We start from the raw sequence: 23258 nt of genomic DNA on the forward strand, positions 1-23258 counted from the left end.
TGCTAAGGGTGCATCAACCCATAGGGGGCGCCGAAAAAAAAAAGAAAAAAAGTTAGAAATAAAAAAAATATATATATTTTTTTTTATTTCATAACAACACAATTTCCCGATTTTGGATCAACAAAGTACATCTTATTATCTTATACTAACAGAACTACGCCTATATTGCGTACAGCGCCCATAAACTATGGCACCCCCCCCCCCCAAATCAAGTTGAACTGCCCCAGTCCCAGTAAAAACCAAAGGTTTATGTGAAATTGTTCTTTTTTTTAAATAATGGTTCGTTTTAGTGTGCAATTATAGGTTTTGATTTTGTATTTGTATTCATTTAAAATAAATCAAACTCCCAAAAACGTACACAGCTTCTGTGTGCTTTTATTAACATTGGAATTTACTGTGTAAGCGGCCGCGGGGGGGAGAGCTTTAGAGAGCTCTCTCCTGAAAGACTGAGAGGCTCTGATAACCTCAGCTCAGTGAGGTAAAGGCACACCTTTATATGATCATTATAGTTATAAAAAAATAAGAGAAAAGGTGAAAAACAGGTATAAAATACTGACAGTACAAAAAAGTTGTTATTAATAAACAAGAATACAGTTTGAAAGGGGAGTGATTTGTAAAATATCCATAAAGGAAAAGAAAATGTGCTTACAGTTCTGTTTCATATGCCGATGTATCCATAGATCTCCTAATGTTGCTCTCAAAGTGCACCAGATTGATGCTTTTAACTTCAATATAAAAAAAAGTCTTCCCGGGGGTGCATGCCCCCGGACCCCCCTAGAGGAGGTGAGGTCCCTCCCCACTTAAATCATGTTCAAATGGATAGGAAACTAAATACAGTTGCACACATCTTGTGTCAATATCTTTGTTTTTGTGGTCATGCCACAACCATGCACGTGTGAATCATAGTGAGTGTCTGCATTTTGGGGGGGGGGCGCCAGCTAAAATCTTGCCTAGGGCGGCAAATTGGTCAGGCCGGCCCTGACTCGACTACTGCAATAGCATCCTCTACGGCATACCATCCAACCTCGTCAATAAACTCCAACATATCCAGAACTCTGCTGCCTGCCTCCTCACCCACACCCCCTCCGGAGACCACATCACTCCCGTCCTCCAGAACCTCCACTGGCTCCCCGTCCGTCAAAGAATCTGTCAGGATTCTCATGTTTTGTCACGTTTGTAGTTTTGTATGTCTGGTTATGGGTATTTTCCTCCTTGTATATTGTCTGGTCTTTTTCCCTGTGTTTTTCCTCCCGTCGTTAGTTTCCCTGGTGTGTCTAGTTGTCTGATTGTTTTCACCTGTCACTCCTTGTGTGTCTCCTGTGCTCATCAGTGTTAGCCCCGCCCCTGATTGTTCCCACCTGTGTCTATTACCCTGTGTTTAAATCCCCCTGTCTCCCAGTGTTCAGTGTCGGTTCGTCTTGTGATTTGGCTTGTCCTCGGTGAGTGTTCTGTTCTGTCTGTGTATATATAGCCTTGGAATAAAGGAATTATTTTTACTTTAATCTGCATTTGGGTCCTACCTGCTTCACACATCGTAACAGAATCGACTTCAAAGTCCTCCTCATTACTCACAAAGCCCTCAACAATCAGGCCCCCCCCTACCTCACAGACCTGCTGCACCACCACACCCCTTCCCGCTGCCTCCGCTCATCAAAAGCCAACCTCCTATCCATCCCCACCCGCACCAATCACCGGACCTGGGGGGACAGAGCCTTCTCCGTCGCTGCCCCCTCCCTCTGGAACTCACTCCCCCAACCCATCAGAGACTGCACTGACCTCACCACCTTCAAAACACTTACAAAAACTCACCTCTTCAATCTGGCTTTTAATGTGTGATTGTTTTTGTATTATTTGACTTTAACTTTAACTATATATTTATTTGTTGTTCCTTCCTTTTCTTTTCCCTTCACTATATCTGTAAAGCGTCTTTGAGCACCTGTAAAAGCGCTAACAAATTAAATATATTATTATTATTATGCGTACTTATATTAGGAATACAAAAGTCAGTTCACGGTTACAATTCAGGGATTCATTTACCATTTTGGTGGACATTTAAAATCTATGTAGCAGTTAAACTACTTGGTGGGTTGAAATGTACGACCTCCTATTGGAAAAAAGAGAATGGAACGCCACTCAGTCGGGGTTAGGGTTACTTGTAAACTTGAGGCCTATGCAGAAACAGTTGTCTGACTTCTGACACACAACTATTGCACTGCATGTTGTTTATGAGAACCATTAACACAGGTAAAATAAATTATTTGTGTTGTATTTAATTAGCTCCAGGCTAGTTGTTAAACAAGTGGCAGGCCTTCATTGTTTGATAATTGTAGTCATTTCCCTTTTCCTGATTTAAAGATCTCCTATCATGCTATTTTCGGCATATATTATGGGTATCAGATATATAAAAAACATATATCTACTGTATAATGTGTTTTGCTCAAAATACCAAACAGATCATGCATTTTTGACATCCCTCATGTCCCTCTATTTCAGCCCTGTTAGAGAATGGCTGATTCTCTGCTGACCCCTGTTCAAGTGAGCACACTTGCCCCTCTCACACCAACGCGGTTCCCGTTCTAGCTCCGTGCTAGAGCTTTTCTGGTTCGGAACCGGTTTTTCTTTTCAGCCCCCGTTTTGTTCACACGGCCCAGAGCCCGACTGGTGCTGCCGCGGCTGCGTCATGACGTCACCGTTTACGTCGCTGATTTTCTCCCCAACGGCGTCGGGTCGATGATCGTGTTGCTTTTAATCATACGAAGCCAGATTAAATTAAATAAGTACTACTTCTCAACCCTTGTACTTTTCTCATCCAGGCCTCTATAGCCTGTGAGTAACTTCCCCATGCTTCTCTGCTCAGTGCCCCTAGTGGACAGGAGGGCTACACACATGCAATGTCTAACAGGTCTTCTTTTTGAAACCAGTCAAACCATTGGAGTCACTGTCCATTATTTGGAGAGAATGTTAAAAGGCGGTTCCGCATTGGCTTCACTTTCTTTCCCGAGGGTGTGACCTATCTGATACCTGTTGAAATATTTCAGATGTATGGCTGTTTTTATTTCCTAAAGTGGAACCTAAAGAGCGGTGGAATGAAAAAAAGACTTACATTACTACTAAACACCCCACCCCCATCTTTTTTACCCACTATGAAGAAATGTCAGAATTGCATAGACCAGCCCTTTACACTAAAAGCTTTAGTACAGCAATCAATGACGTGGTCTAGCAGAGCTCCAGCTGTTCCCTGCTAAGTAATCCATTCTTCAGGGCGAATATTCTTTTTAAAGGCTGCTCACGGCTTTGACAGATGAGAACGGCCACAATGAGCCGGCTCTCCATCACCCGGAGAGAAGCCCAAGTAGGGGACTGCCTCATAACTGACAGACAATTGCCCTGCCACCCGGCAGGCGCCTGGACTGACAATGTTCAATATTTTGAAGATGGCGGTCGATGTTGGAACCTCTACGTGATACACAAGGTCCTCTGGGACATCATTTCAATACATCTCTCTACAGAGCACGAGGCTCAGGGTTATATCGCGTCTCTACTGTCTGGACTGAATTCCTCAGCTGTAAGAAATTATGGGAAATGGATGTGAAACTTTGATTTGAGATGATACCTCCTGCAATAATTCAAAGTATTTGGTGATCAGCTTGCCATAGAAGCATGTGTGCTTAAAACCAGAACATATGTTGAGTGAAAAATGGAGAAGCAGCAGCTATAAAAGTAACGTGTTATTCCCTAGCGTACTTTAAACTTACTTCGCTTATGTTTGTCTTTGACTATTTCCAATTACTCATGGAGCTACTATCCCCTCCCTCCATCTATCCACAACAGTGTTATCTTTCCCCACTACTTACAATATGTTTACTCATCCTGATGAATTCAATTACATCTTTTCAGAGGAAATTACTGCGGGGGTGGCTCAGCCTGCCAGAGGTCAGCACTAACTGTGAATACTAAAACTACTCCCCCAAACACATTACACAGCCTATTACCTGCTGCTTTTCACCCGGCACTCTCAGACCCTACATAAGCCTTCCCACGGCCACAGATGAAATGCTTTCTAGATGGGATGTGGCGTGGAGAAGAGGGGAAGAGAGCAGGAGCTGTCCCTAGGCCTAATCGTTCTAGAGAGCCATCCCCTCTGCAGCCGCAAAACACGCCAGTCCTGATTAGAGAGGTGTGTACACGGCCAGGCGGAGCGTGAAAGGTGCCGAAAGGAGACTCGGCCTAGGGGGAGGGAAACCGTGCCGACTCTTTTTCCAGAAGAAGACTGTGGGATCGATAAGGCGCCAGGCCAAAGCCAAAGCAGGTAGAAGAAAGGCAGCAACGCACCGCCTTGACACAGTGGGAGACGTCGCTTCAGTCAGGTCCTGTCCTAGACGGTCCCAGATATTTTTTAACATTTGAAAGTCAAATGCTTCAATCTGGTGCACTTTGAGCACACAATTACTAGAGACTAGATCTAGGGGGTACAACTCTAAACACCCATATGAAAAAGATCGGTTTACATTTTAATAACCAAGTACATGAACATAACCAATGACCTACCGTGGCCAATAACAAATGAATGTGGCATATTTTATTTTTGTTGTTCATTTATATCTTATTTTACCTAGTTAACATTTATTTATTTATGCATTTTTTTTAATATCTCCAGTTTTAAACCATATTTTTGGTTTACTGTCCTATAGTATACATTGGAATGATTTCAAACCTGTTTTTATTTATCCTAATAATTATAAAGGAGTGCCTTGGAAATATTTGTTTACATAAATTGTGACCAAACCGTTTGAGTCCCACTGAGACAACTTAAAGTGAACTATCTAAACACTCAGAGTCCTTTACCTCACTGAGCTGTAGTTATCAGCCTCAATCCAACAACAATCCGCGGTACCGATGCGCGCCCTCTCTCCCTCTCTCTTGCTCGCACGGAGCTGCGGACGCCTGATAAGTCAACATCCCCCACTTTCATCACTTACAGCGCCCATCGTACAGGGCGAATGAAAAGTGTAACCGGGGTGAAAAGGTTGTGACTTAATTATGAATATTGTTATATCAAGGCTGGAAATTAGGATGAGCCAAACAGTCGAACATTTTTTTTTCCCTCCCAGAACTACCAGCGCAGAGTCTTTGAACTCTGAATATGAAGATATTTTCTAAATCCTGCTGCTTTTGCAAATAAATAATAGTATGCATAAATATACATAATGCTAAAAAGGGCATTGTGGAGGTGAAAAATGAAAAAGCCTATTTACATGTTCTCTATGCTGGAGGACAAAATAAGTTTCACTAATAAGTTAGTTACACCAGAACAAGGGCAGTAATATATCCAACTGCTTTGAGGGCAAATGAATGCCATGAATGCAAAATGTTTCATTAGACGGCGAGGAGGAAGAAGAACCTGACCAGGAAGCTGGTAAAAGAATATACAACGTAGCTGGTTGCCCTATTTTTTAAAGCTGATGCTGCATTTGTACCACCGTGAGGAGAGAATCAAACCATGTGTCCACTTTATGTTCCGCACATTTGAATTTGAATACTGAGCTGTAGATAAAGCTGAAGCACAGCTTGAATAGTAAGAACACCAGGCTCTAACCAGCTGATGGAGAACCGCTCCAAGAAAAACAGCGACAAAATCCAAAAAGATCCTTGCGAAAATAACTCATTTCCCTTTGACAAATAAAGCTCTGAACTATTGAAAAAAGACAATATATGAGACATGACTCAAATTAGGATGCATAGAACATTTCCCCGCAGAGCGAGAGAGGCATTTGCACATGAAGAGTTGGAAATGAGTTGCATTCAGCCAAGCTGTGAGCTCCACCTAGGAGGCAGTGAAAGAGAGCGAGGCAGGCACAGAGAGGGCTGAGGCAGGCGGGCGGGCGGGCGGGCGGGCGCCAAGCCTTGAAGAGGGGCATTTTGGCATAATGACTCTCATTTACCATTGACAGGCCTTGGGAAAGTTAAACTAATTATGACAGCACACAGATGCTCAATAGCCCTTGATGAACTTAATCACTGGCAATCCAGCTAACAGGTGTTGAATGATTTCTGCAACCACCCCTGGAACTATAGGGTGTTCAGATGTTTCTAGCGCTTCACACAACGCAACAATCGAGCCCAGATGATGATGTCTTGGTTCCATGTTCCTGGCACAATTCCACGTGCAATATTTCCAATGCTGGGAAACAGAACACGTACTAGTGTTTTAAGCAAGACGAACAGGAAGATTGGTAACTCTTTTGACACTTCTGTCTATAATCCATTATAAAGATACCTATGTGTCGCTTAGCACTCCTATGGCATAATGCTTCACAACAACACTTATAAAGCATTTTATAATGACTTATAAGGCCAAGTATTATATAACTCGCTTTATTTTAGCAAGGATCATTGTATGTTATGATTCCCAAAGTTGTAATCTATGTATAATGCTTTATAATCACTGTTTGAATGCATTGGTCATTCGGAACAAGCTGAAATGTATGTTCTATAAGCATATGTAATACATTACAAACTGGTTATAAGTCTTTATAAATGGTTGGCTTTCGGTCAAATATAAGCCGTGTATGCCTTATGATCATAGTTAGTTAATGTCAGCATGTGACCAGAGATAATGAAGACATGTGATACATATGATGATAACTCACTAGTACACACACTCAAGTATTATTAGACTGCATTATAGTCACCAAAAGAAAGTGTTAAGAGTAAGTACTATTTAGTTACATGAGCTTTTTCCAAACCATGAGCATCATCACCGTGGCAGCAGGTGTAATAACTCACAGCTTTACTATTAGATTGAATATGCACCTCTTCTAATAATAACTTCATGTCAAGACCACAGAGCTTCAGAAACTAATGGTAACATAGTTGTTTTCTACAATCCAACTGGCAATATGTCACAATAATGAACAACATTTGTCGGATGTTGTAAATCTAAGTGTTACAGGATCCACAATACAACTTCCCGAACCCAGCAGTGGCGTGTCGAGGAGCGCCCTGTCACCACGAGGAGTCACAACTCTTTGTAATGAGCTTTAGGACACATAAAGCATTCCTTTCTCCTACTCCCCTATCACTGCAGATCATCGCTAACAGGCGGAAAGATACACACATTTCCAAACATCTGGACTACCTATGTTGCAAATGTGTTATCTTTTCAATTTACACACGGCATCTATTGCACATCTGTCCGTCCTGGGAGAGGGATCCCTCCTCTGTTGCTCTCCCTGAGGTTTCTCCCATGTTCCCTTTAAACTGTGGGTTTTCTCTGGAAGTTTTTCCTTTTTCCTTGCGGAAGGAGGAACCTATTGCGGTGAGCACGTTGCACGTTGTAACTTCCGGTTGTTGTTGTTTTCATCTCCGGGTATCCCGTGTGCCTGTTCTGTTGCTGGTAGCTTATTAACTTAAACTTAATCGATCGTTTTAAAACTCTTGATCACGGCAACTGCCTGACGTTGTAATCACACGTTACTACAGCTTAAGCACTCACAACTCTCCTTCTCTTAGCGACTGTAACTCCACAGTTGCCTACACTCTTTTCGGGTTTGCTAACGGTAGCTACTTTAGCTTGATAGCTAGCCATGGCTCTTTCCCCACCTTCTGGTGCTATTTCCTGCTCTTCCTGTCTCATGTTTGGTTACTTCCCGGCCTCCCTTACTGGTAAGGATACATGTGTTAAATGTAGTATAGTTGTTAGGTTGGAGGCGGGAATCATAGCCATAGAAGCCCGGCTCCGCATCTTAGAAAGTAACTCAGTTAAAGTAAAGCCCATGTTAGCATGTGCGGACCGGCAAAATGTAGCTCCTCTTAGCCGTCCCCCGGCAACTCCCGAGCAGCAGGGAGGCTGGGTGACTGTTCAGAAGGGGCATAACGCGAAACCCGCAGGTCCCCACCAACCCGTTCACGTATCTAACAGATATTCCCCACTCAGCGAGACACCCGCTGAGAAGCCAACTCTGGTTATTGGTAGCTCTATTATGAGACACGTGAATTTAGAGACCGAAGCCTCCACAGTCACATGCATTCCGGGGGCCAGAGCGGGCGACGTTGAGGCGCATCTTAAACTGCTGGCTAAAGATAAACGTAAATACAGTAGGATTGTTATTCACGTCGGTGGTAATGATGTTCGTTTACGCCAATCAGAATGCACAAAACTTAATGTGGAGTCGGTGTGTAGTTATGCTAAAACAATGTCGGACACCGTAATCTTCTCTGGTCCCCTCCCCAATCTGATCAATGATGACATGTATAGCCGCATGTCATCATTTCAGCGCTGGTTGTCTTGGTGGTGCCCAGCAAACAATGTGGGCTTCGTAAATAATTGGACAGCCTTCTGGGGAAAACCTGGTCTGATTAAGAGAGACGGCATTCACCCTACTTTGAAAGGTGCAGATCTCATTTCGGCAAACATTTCAGGGCTTTGTGGACGTAATCCATGACAAACTGGAGTTGAGACCAGGAGGCAGAGTCGCAGTCTTACACGCTTCTCTGCGCTCTCTCCTAGGCAGTCACCCATAGGAATCCCGAACCCAATAAAATACCCAATATTAGCGGTGTGTGTGTCTGCCCAAGGACAATTTAATGTAAAACCTAATAGAGGTGTCATACATAATAACCTAATAAAAGTAAATGTAACAACTACTACAGTGCAACAAAACAGGAAGATTAAATGTGGTCTCTTAAACATAAGATCTCTAGCATCTAAAGCAATATTGGTAAATGATTTAATATCAGATTATAATATTGATATATGCTGTCTCACTGAAACTTGGTTGAGACATGAAGAATATGTCAGCATAAATGAGGCCACTCCACCCAGCCATGTCAACACTCATATTGCTCGAGGCACGGGCCGAGGAGGTGGAGTTGCAGCAATCTTTGACTCAAGTTTACTTATCAATACTAAACCAAAATGTAATTATACCTCTTTTGAAAGCCTCGTTTTTAGTCTTACGCATCCGACCTGGAAAACTTTGCAGCCAATCTTATTTGTTACAGTGTATCGTGCACCAGGTCCTTATTCAGAATTCTTATCAGAATTCTCTGAGTTTTTATCAACTTTGGTTCTTAAAACAGACAAAGTAATTATCGTAGGTGACTTTAATATTCATGTTGACGATGATAAAAATAGCCTTACTGTTGCATTTAACTCTATATTAGATTCTGTTGGTTTCTGTCAGAGTGTAAATAAACCAACCCACTGTTATAATCACACTCTCGACCTTGTTCTGATTTATGGTATTGAAATTGAGCAACTATTAGTCGAACCGCATAATCCTGCTTTATCCGACCATTTCTTAGTAACTTTTGAAGTACTGTTACTAGACTACAAAGCATTAGTCAAAAGCTCTTGCAGCAGAAACCTATCTGTTAGTGCTATAGCCACATTTAAGGAAGAGATTCAACCAATACTTAACTCGATAGCATGTCTGCATGTAGGGGAGGAAACTTATACAAAATGTACACCACCCCAAATTGATCATGTTGTTGATAGTGCTATAGATGCGCTGCGAATAAAATTAGATTATGTTGCTCCTTTGAAAAAGAAGAAAATAAAACAACATAGATTAGCTCCATGGCATAATGCCGAAACCCGCAAAATAAAGCAAAAGTCTAGACAACTTGAAAGGATATGGCGTTCCACTAAACTTGAAGAATCTCGTTTAATTTGGCATATTACTCTCAATGAATATAAGAAAGCACTGCGTAAAGCGAGAGCAGCCTACTACTCTTCATTAATAGATGAGAATAAGAATAATGCAAGATTTCTTTTCAGCACTGTAGCCAGGCTGACAGAGAGCCACAGCTCGATTGAGCCTTCTATTCCCTTAGCACTCAGTAGTAATGATTTTATGTGCTTTTTTAACGATAAAATTGTTACTCTTAGAAACAAAATTAATGACCTCTTGCCTTCGACCAGTATAGTGTTATCAACAGCTCCCGAAATCGTAAGTTCTAATATTACACTAGATAGTAAACTAGAATGCTTTTCAGCCATTAACCTTGAACAATTACATTCAATGATTCTCTCTTCTAAACCATCAACGTGTATGTTAGACCCAATTCCAACTAAGCTGTTGAAGGAAGTTTTTCCATTAATTAGCACTTCTTTATTAAATATTATGAATATGTCTTTATTATCAGGCTATGTTCCACAATCATTCAAAGTAGCAGTGATAAAACCGCTTCTTAAAAAGCACAACCTCGATCCAGAGGTTTTAGCCAACTATAGACCTATTTCTAATCTTCCGTTCCTCTCAAAAATTCTTGAGAAAGCGGTCGCAAAACAGTTGTGTGATTACTTAAAAAACAATGATTTATTTGAAGATTTTCAGTCTGGCTTTAGAACACATCATAGCACAGAGACAGCTCTGGTTAAAGTCACAAATGATATTCTAATAGCCTCAGACAAGGGACTTGTCTCTATTCTTGTTTTGCTCGATCTTAGTGCTGCATTTGATACTATCGACCATGATATCCTATTGCAAAGACTAGAGCACTTAGTTGGCATACAGGGAACTGCTTTAGGCTGGTTTAGGTCCTATCTATCTGAACGCTCTCAGTTTGTACGTGTTAACGATGAATCTTCCACGCAAACCAAAGTTAGCCATGGAGTGCCACAGGGCTCAGTGCTCGGACCTATTTTGTTCACATTATATATGCTTCCGTTAGGCAATATTATAAGGAATCATTCTGTAAACTTTCATTGTTATGCGGATGATACTCAACTATATTTATCAATCAAGCCTGATGAAATTAATCATCTAAATAAAATTCAAGACTGCCTTAAGGACTTAAAAACGTGGATGACCTTAAACTTTTTGATGTTAAACACGACCAAAACTGAAGTTATTGTACTTGGCCCGAAGAATCTACGAAACAAATTATCTAAAGACATACTAACTATGGATGGCATTAATTTGGCCTCCAGTGAGACTGTAAGGAATCTTGGTGTTATATTTGATCAGGATTTATCCTTTAACGCCCACATAAAATCAATTTCAAGGACCGCCTACTTCCATCTACGTAACATTGCAAAAATCAGGCATATCTTGCCTCAAAACGATGCAGAGAAACTAGTCCATGCATTTGTTACTTCTAGGCTGGATTATTGTAACTCTTTATTATCAGGGAGTACCAAGAAGTCAATCAAGTCGCTTCAGCTGATTCAAAATGCTGCGGCTCGTGTACTAACCAGAGTTAGGAAAAGGGACCACATTACTCCTGTTCTGGCTGCCTTACACTGGCTCCCTATAGAACACAGGATAGAATTTAAAATTCTTCTTCTCGCCTACAAAGCCCTTAATGGGCAGGCGCCATCTTACCTTAAAGAACTCATTATACCCTACTGTCCTACTAGGGCATTGCGTTCCAAGAATGCAGGGTTGTTGGTTGTTCCTAGAATCTTTAAAAGTACAATGGGAGCCAGAGCCTTTTCTTATCAAGCTCCACATTTGTGGAATCAGCTTCCAGTTTGTGTTCGGGCGGCAGACACCCTATCCGTTTTTAAGAGTGCGCTTAAGACCTTCCTTTTTGATAAAGCTTATAGTTAGGGCTGATTAGATTCAGCCCCTAGTTTTGCTGATATAGGCTTAGTTTGTCGGGGGACATCTTACTTCTTCCTTCTCTCTGTCTATACCCGTGTACACTCATGTTCCGATTAACCCAGCTTCCCCAAATGTCTTTCTTTTTGGTGTCTATATACGCTGGGATCCGGAGTCATGGATGATCCTGCGGTCCTGTGTCCTGGATCGCGAGCGCTGGATCTTGAGTCGTGGCTGTGGTCCTGGATCATAGGTCCTGGATGGATATCCTCGTGGATTCATCTTCCTATTATACACACATGCATTTCCAAACATTTGGACTACCTATGTTGCAAATGTATTATCTTTTCAATTTACACACGGCATCTATTGCACGTCTGTCCGTCCTGGGAGAGGGATCCCTCCTCTGTTGCTCTCCCTGAGGTTTCTCCCATTTTTCCCTTTAAACTGGGTTTTCTTTGGAAGTCTTTCCTTGTACGATGTGAGGGTCTAAGGACAGAGGGTGTCGTATTGTCATACTGATATTCTGTACACACTGTGAAGACCACTGAGACAAATGTAACATTTGTGATATTGGGCTATATAAATAAACATTGATTGATTGATTGATTGATTGTACGATGTGAGGGTCTAAGGACAAAGGGTCTAAGGACAGAGGGTCTAAGGACAGAGGGTGTCGTATTGTCATACTGATATTCTGTACACACTGTGAAGACCACTGAGACAAATGTAACATGTGTGATATTGGGCTATATAAATAAACATTGATTGATTGATTGATTGATTGATAAGTTCCGCTGAATGTCATTCAATTGTGCAGAACTTCCCAGTGCCGCACCGAGGCCAACACAAAGTCTCCACACGTGATTAGCTTTTAATTATCTGTCAGGATTTTATCATACGTATTCATTTGAATGCAACATTCAATTATTATTGAGTTACTTACAGAATTAATTGGAAACAAGCTCAACAAAACATTATCTTAAGACAATGCTTTTGTGTAGGAACTGGAAAGATGTTTGTTGCTTTCCCAATTTTGACATAATATTCCATTTGACCCAGTGCTCTAAAGTAAAAGCAGTTACAGTATGATAACATTATTGGAGTGTACATTTGATCGATACATTTTCTGACAGGTTCAAGCTGTTGCCTTCAGGTTGTCTGTCCAAGCAAGTGTTCCTAACGAGTTCTGTCACTACTGTAAGTCGCTCAGAGAACCACATTGAGTTCATTACAGGCCTGTAGCATTATGGCGCTAAGTGTGACTTGTTGCAACTTGGTAATCATAACCCGTACACACGTGCTGGTTGCTGTGCTTTGGCAGCTCACAATCCACACAGTCAGGATGACTTCATTTCAATTCTCATGGAGAGCGCTCTTTTTAACTTAATTAGATGTACTATTAAAGGGTGCATGTATTTCTTTGACTTTTTACATATTGATGTAATTGGAATGTCAAAACTTTTTTTTTTAAATGTTAGGAAATCATTCCAACTCTGCACAGCTACTGAGTCGCGTTTCCCTTTTCACATAACATGTGTAGAGGCTGGAGCGCAGGCAGAGAAAAGATGCCTCATTAAAAACAAGGGACAGGTTATGTTTACCTCCACGACATAGTGACATCACTATGTAACACTCATATAACACGTCCTTTAATTGGCTAGCACTCCAACACATTGGACATGATAGGCTAAGGAGTGGGACATCTCTAAGCGGTCCACTAATCACACCAGAGCTGGCCAGCTAACCAATCAGAGCAGACTGGGCTCTGGTTTCAGACGGAGGGTGAAAAGAGGTGCTGCAGCAGGCACTATGAGAGAAATAAAGAGCTTTCTGAACATTAAAGCTTGGAGACGCATCACCGTAGAAGCTCAGAATACAAATCGAACCTGAACATCTGCATAATAGGGCCTCTGTAACGGTGCGCACGGATCACTGGGAGGTTAAGATCAGAATTATAATGATCCTCCTTCTCATTAATGGGAACACAAATGAGAGGGTTTGACCAATGGATTTGAAAAGCAACATCATCCATCATGAGCGTTATGCCTACTGTCCTGTGACTCCATTTTCTAATCAGGGGTAATTACTTCTTGCACGCTCTTGTCATTTGAATGTGTTGCTGTCTCTTTGATGCTCGTCATGTGAGAGAAAGAGCTGATTGTAACATCGGCAGGCTTTGCTAATAAAGATCTGTAAAAAGTATTTCGACCATTTGTTTTGTATATTTTCCTGACATTGACAAGGAATGAAAAGTTAGTAACCAATTATATCGCCTATACATACTTAAAATACAACAACAAGCCAATTAACACATGTCACGTTTTCGGTGTGGATGTTTACATGGTATACAGTGAAGATACTGAACAGGATATTGTTTTTAAAATACCATAACAATGCCTGAATAGCTAATTAAAGGTACATTTCACATACTATATATAATCAAAAGAATATGAATTAAAGTACGTCACAAATGATGCCTTGATGTCCTGGACGTGCAGATACAGAGTATAAGAAGCACCGTGGATAGAATCTGAACAATATGAGTTGTGTTATTTTAATGACCCTAACAACAAATATGATGCTGATTTTTCACTGATAATGGCACTGTCTTTAGAAATGACTTTTATTTTGCAGACGACAGATGGAAAAATAATGTCACAGTTCCACGAGTTTTGCAATGTGTCCCTAGTTCCTGTGCTCATGACAATGAAACGGATGGGTGTCTGTATTCCCTGCTCGCTAACAGACAGGGAAGTGAGTCCACAACAACAGGCTGTGCCGCCAATGAGGGATTACGACCTCCTCTAAAGAAAACCCCAAAGGGTTTCGGTGCGTGTCTCGTCAACAGAATGAAAACTTCTGACAATGGCAAAACATCAAAACCACGAGAATCAAAAATTGAATGGCCAGCCTTGGAGAATGTGCTAAGACGGGAACATGTGCTGGCTCAGCAACGGCACAGCATTCACTAATGGAAGCAGTTAAATTGTGTTTTTGCTCTAAAAATAGTGCGCTGTGCTTTTTTCTCCTCCCGGGGGTTTTGAGAGGTGCAGGTGTGTTCTTGGGATGTGTGCAATTGTGACTCTGAAAAAATTAAAAAAATGCACACACCATATAAGCTCTGCTGCACAGTCTGTGTTCACTTAGAGCACTTAATCAAACAGTTTGGCAATATATACCGTCTTCGGGGGGGCTCCAAGACAAATAACTGGGTTAGCAATTTGCTCTTGATAAGTTGAGAATGCAAATAAGCGATGCACCGACTTCAGTCCCCTAGATATGCATCAGCAGATGTGTTGTTGACAGAGTAAAAGATTATTTCAGGCACTGGTCCAGGATTGGTTTTGGACTGACTGAGATGTGATGACTGAAACAACAGCCCAAGAATTTCAATTCATTCTCACAATCATTGCATTTTTTAGAATGCACTTGTCCTTCTATAAATGTGTTCATCTTAACAGTACAACAGCTAGCTTTGAATGAAAGGTTTTTATCAAAAGACAATGTAGGAAGTAATTCAGTTGACTTTATTGAATACAAATAGTATAGGTCTGTTTGACAATAATACGTGGTTCATGGACTAACTGATGATGTTCAGGGTATTCTGTCCTTCATAGAAAAAGCTTCAGATCATATCAATTATTATTATTATTATTATTCTTACTACAAAATGTAATACAGATAATAAAGTGCAGATCAATATTATTTTAGTCTTTAGACGCTACACTGCTGCACATCGCATGATATTGTGTGATGGCCAATAGATACATGTAATGGGTGGTATTTGAAAATGTATATAATTCCTATTTTTTAAATGTTAATAAAGCGTTATTATACAAGGAACATACAGACATATACAATAACCCCAACAAGAAAATATGTAGTTATTAGCTCATGTCAAAACACTTAAAACCTTTGTGTATATGAAATAAATATTGAGGAGGTCATACTATGATGCCAAATGGCCTACAGTATGTCTGATATACTGACATGTCTGAATTGACTGCATTGTATGTATTCAAAATGATAATGCAAAACATCTGTTGGCTTTTAATTCTATGAGAGGCAGAGAATATAATAACCTACCCCAGACATACACTTTAAGTACCAACGCTGTCCTGACCCTTTTCATATCGTTGTGTTGTATCTGAAGAATAGGCTTTCTGTTCTATAAAAGCATGTATAACTACATGATACGTCATACATTGAACTAGAGATGTCTGTTTTCACAGGTAGCTTTAAAGCATTTCATTAAAATAATAAAGCAAAATGCTCTCTGAAAGCCGAAGTATGGTGAAGTGTTTTTGATGAAAAATGTATGAACATTGGAAAAGACAGAGCTTTGTTATGTTAACAAAAGTGATGTCAAGTTCAGCGTTATGGAATCATTGAAATCATCCTACTGACTACACCTTAACCGTTCCTCCCATCCAGTCAGCAAAACGACAGGTTCTTTTAATATAACAAAAATGTAAAATATACTGCTATTTTATCTTCCATGAGAAGCAGGTAATTATCGGCTGTTTTAAATCCATCTTGTGTATCCTTCTTTCAATCGTTGTCATCCTTTGTATTTCCTTTCTGCACACTGCACAGAATAATGTATCTGCATGTTTAGAGGCAGTCTATGTCCAACTGGCTGAAAAAGCAATATATAGATCCTCACTGAACGGGAGGGGGGTTATAGTAAAACTGTGCAGACAAGCGGAAACACAGGTAGACCAACACAATGCATAGTTCGAATGATAAAGAGAGCGGGTGCACAATAGAGGAATAATTAGGACAAGGCTGCTGAGCGTGAATCCGTAGCCCGCTTCCCACAAGCACTCAACTGTGTCAAACAGCTTGGTCAATAATCTTCAGCCATTCCTGAGGATTAGAGTCTTATTACCGAGCACCGGCTGTCACACAGACCTCCGTGCCCAACACAAGTCGAGTCTTCCTCACTAAATGTGTGTTTCATTTGTCTCGTAAAGTTTTATTTTGGTTATTTAATTTAATGCTATATCTGGATCCAAGTGTGTGTGTGTGTGTGTGTGTGTGTGTGTGTGTGTGTGTGTGTGTGTGTGTGTGTGTGTGTGTGTGTGTGTGTGTGTGTGTGTGTGTGTGTGTGTGTGTGTGTGTGTGTGTGTGTGTGTGTGTGTGTGTGTGTGTGTGTGTGTGTGTGTGTGTGTGTGTGTGTGTGTGTGTGTGTGTGTGTGTGTGTGTGTGTGTGTGTGTGTGTGTGTGTGTGTGTGTGTGTGTGTGTGTGTGTGTGTGTGTGTGTGTGTGTGTGTGTGTGTGTGTGTGTGTGTGCAGTTAAAGCAATCTCCTAGGGTTGTGTTAGTGGGGATTGACAGTAAACCCTTATAACCAACTCGTATTAAAGCTACTTGAAGGTCTTTTAAATACATATTTAAGATAATATGTTGTGGTGAAAGTGGCAGTCTGTTTAATGTGATGTAGCAGAACATTATTTAAATATGTTGTATCTACAGTATTATGTTCGGAATTAAGATAACGATGATTAATGTTAGGGATTTGAGCATATACATTTGATTTCTGTACTACTATTGAAACACCAATAATGTCCCGGGACAATTGGACCCACACATTACCAAAGGATCCAACATGTTTACATAATTGAAGGATCAGTAACACTATAAAATGTTAAAAAATAAAATGTTGTAATATTTATAGTATATCCAACTTGTGTCTGTGGAAATATTCCAGCGTTTAAGAAATGGTATATTGTATCTATTGTATACACACACAGAGGTAACCAGGGCCAGGAAAACAATTGTGAAAACTTGAAGCTCACGCATCAACAACAAGATCCAGACGGCACAACTCTTGGCACAATCCAATTGTTTTACTCCAATGGAAATTGTAAAATAACAATGACTGATTGGAGGATTGCCTCTTAGAATGAAAAAGTAGCCGTTTGGAATGTGGGCAGATAATTAATGGGACTATCTGCAACTCTTTCCCCAGCAATGTTGCTAGTATTTTTGTTAGCTTGATTAGGATTTTAGCTCAAAGATCAATAGTTCATTCTGCGCTCACCATGCACACTTGTAGATCTGACATAGCGAAGTGAACCCGGTGCCCTGCACTCAGCTTCGCCTCGTATAGTTGGACAGGAGGAACAATCCCCACAAAGTACGGCTACACACAAGTTCTTACCTTGTCCATGTATTTTCACCACGGCAGCAGAAGCGAGAACCAAAACCCCGAAGAGGGTCTTCAATTGACAGCCTTGTCTCGCGCACATGTCTACTAAAGTCGGGTCGCTCTTTCTCTTCGCTACAGAACACGTCCTTGTGTTGGGAAAGAATACTTCCAGGGCTCTAAAAAGCAAACAAGCGAGAAATGTGTAAAACACAAAGAGAGCCGCGCGGGTTGCACTTCTTCTACACTAACCGGAGTGGAGAGAGCGGAGAATAATCAAGTGAAATGCGGAGGTGCTTTTTAATTTGGACGCTCAGTGAGCGGATTCCAGCGAGTGTGAGCAGGCACATGAGAGGAGAGGCTTCAGTACCGCGGACAGCTCCTAGCGTCCGCGCAGGGAACAGCCTCCAGTCCTAATCCTGAGCTCTGTGGATTCCTTTGATTCCCTCCACAATGTTTGGGTTGTTTTCTAAAAACTGTCATCTTTTAAATATTTTTAACACATTTAATATTTTTATACCAAGCATATGTATTCAATTTTCCATTTCCATCAACGTAGCTGTCACAACAACTGACTCTTAACTCCTCCCTTTAAGAACCTCAATCGACTTCCACAGAAAACCCTCTTTAACTGTGCAATTATTCTTTCATAATATTTTGAATAATATTTATTTTTGTAATCAAATGTATTATTCAGTTTATTTATATTATTGTGTTATCTGTTATTTATCATTATATATTGTATTGCATATTTTACTTTACCTTCTTGTGTTAAATATAGATACGCTTATTCTATTTTATTTAGATGTTATCATTTTATAGCATAGTTGTCTTTAACTTATCGTTATAAATACTTTTTGATATAGTTTATTGCAAAATAATTCTGGTTGAACATGAAGATGGCACACTCAGTGTTCGAAAATACTTATTTTAAATCCTTAAAAGAAATAAGACTTTAATTGAAGACTCTGTTTGAAAAATTGTATAAACACAGTTCAAATGGCCTCTACCTCCTCCCTCATTAACTTGCCTTGCTTTTCATTAATATCCTTCATATAGCATTCACCATTCTGATGTGTCTAGCCCTCACGAGTCAGGACTACGGTGGCCCTGAAGCAGGGGCGGACTGGGACTACAAACCAGCCCAGGACTCTCGACCGGCCCACCTCGGTACCGCAAGTAATTACCGCAAGTACATCGTCAACGTGGGGGGGGTGCTAGTGACTTCTCCGACCGGCACACATCGTCCGACCGGCCCACTTCAGTACCGGCCCATCGGGATTCGTCCCCTGACGTGCAAGTCAAAACAGCATTTCAGGAAACACCACAGCGTTTTAGGAAACACTAAAGCATTTCAGAAAACACCACACACTTCAGCAAAAACAACCAATCACAGCAGTGCTTCTCTGGCTGGCTCTGTCCAATCACAAACAAGAAGTGTTCTCCCTAAAGGCATACCCTTTCCGTATACGTTGAAATGCTGTGGTGTTTCCTGAAATGGACGTGACTTGCACTTCAGGGCCACCGTACAGGACAGCAGCTGAGTAGAGTGTTTGTAGCTGTTAGACCCATCCCCAGTTAGGCTCAGACCCTGCTGTGCATGACGAACCCTGAGGTGAGACGGTCCTCAGGTGCTGGAAATAATCATGCCACGCTCTGAGTCTCTTGGGTCACTTTCTTTTTTTATCCTTTCCTGGATTCAGTTTATGTCTCAGGGCTGTATCTATCTGCCAGTGATGTGTCTGCCCAGAGCTTGCAGGAGAATAGTACTTTAATGAATAAAGTGGGCAGCCTAAATTGGATTCTGCGGGTAAAGAATATCGAGAAAATACAGTATTTGGTCTCCGTAGCAGCCAGAGCTAACGCTGTGACAAGGACATGACATATAATGAAAGCAATCCAAGAGAAAAGAGCTAGTTAGTAGCATGTGTTGGCAGAGAGTCACTGACTGAAGCATGAGGAAGACACCTGACTCATCCCAGCTGCATGCTGAGTGGATGACCTTTGACCTCCCTTTAGAGTCCGAGCAGGTGAAAGATCAATACAGTATTACATCACTGTTCTTCTCGTTAATCAGAGTAAGGTAAGTCATTATAAATTCTCTTAGACAGCAAAATAGTTGTTACGAACCATGATCGTGTGTGTTTGCCTTTGCCCGTGTCGGCCACTGTAGGGCATGATAGAATAAATATTGACAATAAAGTTAAAAAACTAAATTAGAATAAAGTCAAAATATTGACAATAAAGTCCAAATTTAGGGGGGAAAAGTACTTAATGGATAAAGTGAAAGGATGACTATATTCCTGACCCAAAATGAAATAAAATGTCTCCAATATGTATACACATATAAAGCAGTATTCAGTCTTAATATGTCAAAAGCAATTATGATTATTAAATGGTATGATAAGTATGTTGAAATATGCTCTGCCCAAAGTATTTATAGATAGGATCTAGCATGCATATCATTACGTCGTATTTAGTTATCTAGGTCAAACTAGCCTGTTATATGAAAACATGTTCAGCCAGTAAAGTAATTGCTACAGCATGTTCCTGAGTTCTGTACACTTCTACATACTGTACTGTAAGTGATGCAGGAACACTAATGGGTGGGTTTCAGAAATGCTTCACAGGAAGTAACAAGCAACAAAACATGTGATTTTCCAGGATGGTTTTGTGTCACCCGCACAACAGAAGAAACGTCAGGTTGACGTGCATTCCCAGGCAGGCTGTTGTGCGAGGCAAGAGCAAAACAGAATCAAAATAAAAGCAATTAGAAGGCGAGAATAGAGATGCGGGCGGGGTAAGAGACCCACAGTCAGTTGACACTAAAACAGTGTGTGTAAGCAGATGCTATTTCAAAACAAGACCACTCGGGCTACAAATAAAAGGTGGTTGTATGTACGCCTGTTCTCTGGGGTCAGCACATGCATTATCGCACTGTAAGCCATACGTGTGATGTGTTGTTGTCAGGAAGGACGACCCCTCCCACCTCTCTGTCACACCTCTGGCACTTCAGACTCAACTGCTTCGTTGATGTTTCATTCATTGTTGTCGTTGTTGCACAAGGAGTCCGTTCCCACTCTCCTTACTACTTCTGCTTTTTCATTTGTCACGTTGACTTTTCTTCCGGGTTCTATTTGACTTTGTCTCACTTTGTCCTCCTCTATCACTTTGTCATCCCCTTTGCTTCTAACTGTATCTCTTTGTTCCCCCCTGCACCCCCACACGTGGGACACCCTGTGCATCGCTCCCTTCTGGTGTGACTCAGAGAAGGGCTCTCGTAGTGTAACTTCCCTTTGGTGAGGCTCGGCGGAGCCATCAAGCAGCTCTGAGGTCTCGCTGGCAGCCAGATGGTTTCAGCAGAGCTCTCATTCTGCTAATGGGAAGGGGGCAGAGCAGTTAATGAAATGACCAATGTACAAAGGTAATGAGGCACACATCCACTGCAAGCCTTTACACGCATTAAAGTCATCTGAGATGGCAGGATTATGTAAAAAAAAAACATCTTACGGTGACTGTCCATTAGATGGCTAAGGACTGACTGATTATTCGGCTAACACACACACTCCCACTGACTCAGAAGTGTCTGTGATATTCAGATCGTCTGGCTTGGCCAAGTGCTTCATCAAAGCAAGGAGTGTGTGCCAAATGCTATCAAGTCTCTGCCCACGTGGCATTTCACCCTACAAATTACAGCACACATTACACTCAGTGACGGCGACACCATCACAGTCACAGGACTCACAAATGCATGCGCAGCTAATCATCATCATTCACGGTGCGGAACTGTGGCCCCTTCCAGCAAACAATCGACATTAGAGTAGTAGCCTCAAATCTGTTCACTGTAATTTACTGCTATTTGTCTTGCGTTAGGCCATGTCGATCCGGCTGCAGCTGCTACAGGGAGGAGGTGTTAGATATTTAGGGATGATACAAGAGTATGCTGGGGACAATAGCAAAAACATGAATCAGTAGAATAGCTCATGTTGTTGCCTGGTGCTGCAGCTTTAGCATTCCATCAGACAGAAAGTGTCAGACAGAGCATGTTTTTAGTATCCTTGGGTTGCTTTGTGTTATTGTGTTTAATGAAGGGCGGCTGTTTGCCTGCTTCCTTTGGGAGAACATCAGCTCCCTCTCGATGTGTCTGGGTTTCTGCAGTTGCACAAAATAAATCAGCTCAGAGCGAAAAAATACCCAACGTCATGACCAATTTTCTTCCATTGCTCAATAAGATGAGTTGAGAGGCGGATATCTGTATGGGTTTACCAACATGGAGCTAGCAGGATCTGAACAGAAATTGGAGATTTTTGGAAATTCTTTTCATTACTTTAAACTTTAGTATTAGTACTGTGACAAACCATGAACTAGCGTTAGCACTCATTTGGTTGTTGCCTAGCAACAATTAGTTTTCGAGAAACAGCTAACTCTGTTTGAACTGGGAAAAAAGGCACACTTTCAACCAGCAACACATCTTCTTTCTGTGCCTTGTCCTTGGCTGACTTTTCCCTCCTAAAGTTTGTGTGTATTTCTTCTTTTTTAAGAATGATGTTTCACTAAAGTGCAACCAGCAGTCCTGATGATTTAACTACTGTCATAATTCAGAACAGATGATGAGAACAGAAAACAGAACAGCAAGAGTTATTGTTCATTTTGTCTGCACAACACTGTTGAGAAATATCTCTATTGATTTCCTCCTCTATTGAGTTTCTTTTTGACTGCTGCCCATGGAATAGATAAGACATAGCTGAAAGACATATGCATATTGTGTATATAATGTTATCAATTGCCTTACTAATTTGGTTTTTGACACGTGTTATCTGTAATCTGACACTCTTTTTTCCCAATCTGTAAAGCTTCAAAGAAAGGCTAATACAGCACCATAACAATGTTGGCTTATTCCGTTCACTCTTACACATTTCAAGGTTAAAACACTTTTCTTCACGCCTTTTACATATTTAATAGGCAACATTGGCAAAGTCACGATATTGCCCGATGAGGCCAGTAACCAAATTACTTATGCTCAGAAGCCAAAGATGATGTGTTGGTCACCCTTTAATGGATTATAAAAATGTTTATAATGCATTACAGACACGGACGTCATAAAAAGCGTTGCAATTTTTTCACATTTGAATACATCTGTTTCAAGTGTTTCTATATTGGCATTAGGATCAAGACAATCAATGACTAGTTATTCATAAATGAAATGTGTTCTTTAAAATATAAAGATTTCAGAACACAAACAGCCAAGAATACATTTGCAAAGTGCCAGCACACAGAGTAAAACAATACAATTGTTCTCTTATGTCTGTTACCAGTTTATACAAGTGACATGTACTGTATGTGCTCTTGCCCTATCTCCTGTTTGCTTCCTGAAACGTTGACTTAGTCTGCAACACTTGAAATGCTCCTCAATTGGCACAAATCTATAAGAGGAGAATATCAGCAGCAGATCTCATGAGATGTCATGTTTCCAGTTGTGTGTCTCACAGCCACTGTGAAGAGCTACAGATATATTGCATTTGTGTTTCCTGTAATGTATGGTTTATTCTTGTGCGT

General features: G+C 41.0%; 1 protein-coding gene across 2 annotated transcripts in view; it reads right to left on the reverse strand.

Annotated features, from left to right (window-relative positions):
* Positions 1 to 18020, reverse strand: part of LOC117458132 (seizure protein 6 homolog) — a 122356-nt gene extending 104336 nt beyond the window's left edge. For both annotated transcript variants that reach the window (XM_034098401.1, XM_034098400.1), the window contains exon 1: positions 17718 to 18020. In XM_034098401.1, coding sequence (XP_033954292.1) covers positions 17718 to 17805 — 88 coding nt within the window. In that variant the 5' untranslated portion in view covers positions 17806 to 18020. The remainder of the gene's footprint in view (positions 1 to 17717) is intronic.
* Positions 18021 to 23258: the final 5238 nt, after the last annotated feature.

Source organism: Pseudochaenichthys georgianus, chromosome 14 (genome assembly GCF_902827115.2).
Source record: "Pseudochaenichthys georgianus chromosome 14, fPseGeo1.2, whole genome shotgun sequence".
Classification (NCBI taxonomy): domain Eukaryota; kingdom Metazoa; phylum Chordata; class Actinopteri; order Perciformes; family Channichthyidae; genus Pseudochaenichthys; species Pseudochaenichthys georgianus.